A 4233-nucleotide genomic window follows, 5' to 3' on the forward strand; every position below is an offset into this window, starting at 1 on the left:
TCCGCTCCGACAACAACCTTTGAAAAAAATAATAAATAGATCGGTGGGTAATGTTTGTTTATGCTTGATTGGGGATAGAATCAAAGACAAAAATCGAACAACAATGCCGATCTAAAATTAGCAATTATAGAAACTGTCGTGAATTAACCCTTTCAAAACGTGGCTCAGCGGTGCGGACTTTGATTCGAGCCCCAAAGGCACCGAGTTCGATCACCCGCCGCTGCTCTGTGCGACCTTGATTGAGCAAGTCACCTCTCCCTAGCTCACGTTGCGGCGCTGCACTGCGGCTGAAGCCTGGGTTATTCCAGTCTGCCCTTGGAATAGACCCTTGAGACAAATTTTCCCTGCGGGATTAATAGATAGAATGCGCTTGGCCAAGGAGTTCACAACATTGCCATCCGGAAATATAACGGACCAACACACAAACTCTGTGTAACCATGAACTTTTATAGTCTGGTTAATAGAGTTTAGTGAGAACAACTCACAAACGCGGATGGCAAAAACAATAACAAAGGCCTGAGTGACGTCATCTTCGAACTATCTATAGAGGGAATTTTGTTATTTTTATATATTTTACTTACGTTGTCTCACTTTAACTCCAATACGGCTATGGTTGTCTGGTGGTATTACGCTCGCCGATAGATTTCCAGTGAGAGTCCAGTCCTGCCCTGAGCGGTGAAGAGGTTATAGTCCTTGGAAAAGGCTCTTAACTCACCGCACTCGGTTGGGTGTAAAATGAGTACCTGGTCGGGATCAGCCTTGTATCTGTGGGAGAGAAGAAAAAAAAAATGAAACAGTGCATAACAGGCGCTATGTCTCGTCTTACTCGTTAAGTCTTGCTGTTGGCTTGGGAGCCGGAGTAAAGTGCTTTGAGCATATAATATTGTGGATATTGCCCTATAGATAGTTCGAAGATGACGTCACTCAGGTCTTTGTTGTTTTTTGCCATCCGCGTTTATGAGTAATGCTCACTGAACTGTATTAACCAGACTATAAATGTTCATGGATACACAGTTTTGTGTGTTGTCCGTTATACTTCCGGATGTCAATGTTATGAGCTTCTTAGCCGAGCGCATACTATCTATAGGTAGCCGAGTCTGTTAGATTTGGCGGAAAGTGCTTTGTGTTAAACTAGCGTCCTATCCAAAGGATACCAAGCAATTACTGTTGTCCATTTCACGCTATAAAAACTGGGATAAACCCCAGCTCCATGGGCCCAATGGCTCTGAAGGAAGGAGGCACCGCCTAGTGAGTTGTTAAAGGGGGGGGGGGGGGGAATGATCCAATGGGAGCGATCTATAGATAGTTCGAAGATGACGTCACTCAAGCCTTTGTTGTTATATTTTGCCATCCGCGTTTATGAGTAATGCTCACTGAACTGTATTAACCTGACTATAAACGTTCATGGATACACACAGTTTTGTGTGTTGGTCCGTTATACTTCCGGATGGCAATGTTATGAGCTTCTTAGCCAAGCGCATACTATCTATATTCATGTTAACTTCCAACCAGGTCATGAATCACATGATTTGTTGCTATCCAACGATTGTATATATCTTAACAAATGTAAACACGCTGCTTTGTTTAGTAAAGTTATAAACATACCCATGTGTCAAGCTGAACCAAACGACCAATCGTGATGTTAGATATTTAAAAAGCTGTGAACGCTTTTCATAAAGTAGGTCACTTTGAGCCATTTTGCAATGTGACCAATGACTTGAGCACTTGGAAAGTTAATATAGAAAGTATGCGCTTGGCTAAGAAGCTCATAACATTGCCATCAGGAAGTATAACAGACCAACACACAAAACTGTGTGTATCCATGAACGTTTATAGTCGGGTAATACAGTTCAGTGAGCATTACTCATAAACGCGGATGGCAAAAAACAATAACAAAGACCTGAGTGACGTCATCTTCGAACTATCTATAGATAGAATGCGCTTGGCCAAGGAGTTCACAACATTGCCATCCGGAAGTATAATGGACCAACACACAAACTCTGTGTAACCATGAACTTTTATAGTCTGGTTAATACAGTTTAGTGAGAACAACTCACAAACGCGGATGGCAAAAACAATAACAAAGGCCTGAGTGACGTCATCTGCATACTATCTATAGATCATACCCATTGGTTGAACGATTGAATACAACTCACGATTTGTTTTGTTTTGTGGTCAAAGACTTGTCCTTTGACGTTTTTTTGTGTGTGTGTTTTTTTTATGGTCAGCGTCAGTGTCACGCTACGAGTTTACAAAGGCAACGGATCAGAGGCAAATCGAATCCAGCCGGGAATGGTTACTAGCAGAGGGAATTAAGGGCAAAAAATAGCTCAATTGTGCAAACGAATGATGAAAGCATGAAACTTTCTGGGATTGTAAAGCACGTCAAGGGCTACAAAATGTGATAGAGAAGCACTTCCAGCGATGTCTGTGAATCAAGAAATTAAGTAAATAAAAGTTGATATTTTTAAATCGGCAACAATATTTATCATGGCGTCCGATGTGTGAATGCGACATATCCTTGTGACAAACACGAAGCGGCGCGAAGGTAGAAGCAGGGTGGAGGGGTGCGGGTCGGCGGAAATTACCCAATCGGCTGACGGTTTCCGAAAAGTTATTTTTAGAATGGGCCAATATTGGGGCTGGCCGTGGTGTTTGAAGGGAAACATAAAACGTAAACCGGTGTTGACTCATTTTATAACTCTTTGTTAGCATGGATTGGTATTGATATAATCCTATTACTATACACAGTTACATAGGATTATTTCATTGATTGAAATGTAATGGTGGGGATGTTCTCTCTCTCTCTCTCTCTCTCTCTCTCTCTCTCTCTCTCTCTCTCTCTCTCTCTCTTTCTCTCTCTCTCTATCTCTCCCTCTCTCTATTTCTCTCTCTTTCTCTCTCTCTCTCTCTCTCTCTCTCTCTCTCTCTCTCTCTCTTTCTTTCTCTCTCTCTCTCTCTTTCTCTAACTCTTTCTCTCTCACTCCCTCCACCACCACCACCACCGTGCTTTAGGCATTGATCATTGTATGTAAAGTACTGTATTAATTATGGCTTTACCTATGAAAATCATACACAACGAGAAATGTATTTTCTCACCATGAGATTTGCAAATCGTATATATGCACATGCTAACAAAACAGATTGTGCCTTAGGTGAATGACTAGTTGATAAAATTGTGTTAACGTCATTTAGGTCATATAACCGCCAAAAAGTTGGACATAGAAGAATCCCATTAGTGATAAATTAAGTAAACATATGTATGCAGACATATTATATAGATAGTACCTAATATTGAGCATTGTTCGTTTGGCTGTTTTCATGCACGATGACAAAAATTATTGGCTCAAATGACTGGAAAAAGTGTTTGGTTTGCCAAATTGATTCATCTGTAAAATTGATTTGTCCAGCTAATTCTAAACTTCCAAACAAGGACCAAGGATATTTAACCTTTCTAGAAAATCTAAATCAATACAATTCGTTAGCTGATAGCAATGTCAAAACACATCTTAATGGAACTCTTGAAGAATTGAAATCGAACAATGCAAAATGGCATCGGTCTTGTCCAGTGAAATATAACTCTAATGCAATTAAAAGCCTCCAAGACAAGAAAAACAAAGAAGAAAAGCATGAATTTAGACTAGAAGCGAACATTACAATATCTGATTTTGATTTTCAAGATCCATCTTTGAGTACCGAATTGCCAATTGAAACAACACCCAGAAGAAGTATCAGGGAAGCATGTCAAAAATCAAAGGAGAAGTTGAAATCAAACAGGACAAAATGTTTTATATGTCAAAATAAGCGGCCAGGAAGGCTCCATGCTGTAATGACGAAGGAAATGGAAGATAAGATACTTGCTACAGCAACTTTGATAAAAGATATTACAATGATCAGCTACATCGATGGTGGTGATTTAGTAGCGAAAGAGGCACACTACCATAAACTCTGCCACATCAAATACACGAATAAGGGTAGAAAATCGAAGATAATCATATGAAGGGAAAACATTCAGGTCCTGATGAAAGTTTCGCTTTCGCAGCAGTCGTGTCTTATGTAGAGGAGAACCATAATGCAAAACACCAGTTGTCAAAACGTATTAAGAAGTTTAAAAGTGAGTGCACCACTAGAGGCTGTGGAAATAACTATGCACACCCACCCGGTTCAAATAGCGGCTTATGAGAGTCTTTCCAAGCATAGAATTCTATTCTTCTGGACGAAATACATATGTAG

General features: G+C 40.2%; 2 protein-coding genes across 2 annotated transcripts in view; one reads left to right on the forward strand and one right to left on the reverse strand.

Annotated features, from left to right (window-relative positions):
* Positions 1–705, reverse strand: part of LOC144980048 (uncharacterized) — a gene marked incomplete in the record, with an annotated part of 213741 nt that extends 213036 nt beyond the window's left edge. Inside the window, 1 exon segment of the mRNA XM_078927523.1 lies at positions 606–705.
* LOC144979191 (uncharacterized) overlaps positions 1–4000 on the forward strand; it is a 17568-nt gene extending 13568 nt beyond the window's left edge. The window contains exon 3 of the mRNA XM_078925802.1: positions 3411–4000. Within this exon, the coding sequence (XP_078781928.1) occupies positions 3411–4000 (590 nt within the window). The remainder of the gene's footprint in view (positions 1–3410) is intronic.
* Positions 4001–4233: the final 233 nt, after the last annotated feature.

This window comes from Berghia stephanieae, chromosome 9, assembly GCF_034508935.2.
Source record: "Berghia stephanieae isolate SIO BIC M18660-M18661 chromosome 9, UCSD_Bste_1.3, whole genome shotgun sequence".
Classification (NCBI taxonomy): domain Eukaryota; kingdom Metazoa; phylum Mollusca; class Gastropoda; order Nudibranchia; family Aeolidiidae; genus Berghia; species Berghia stephanieae.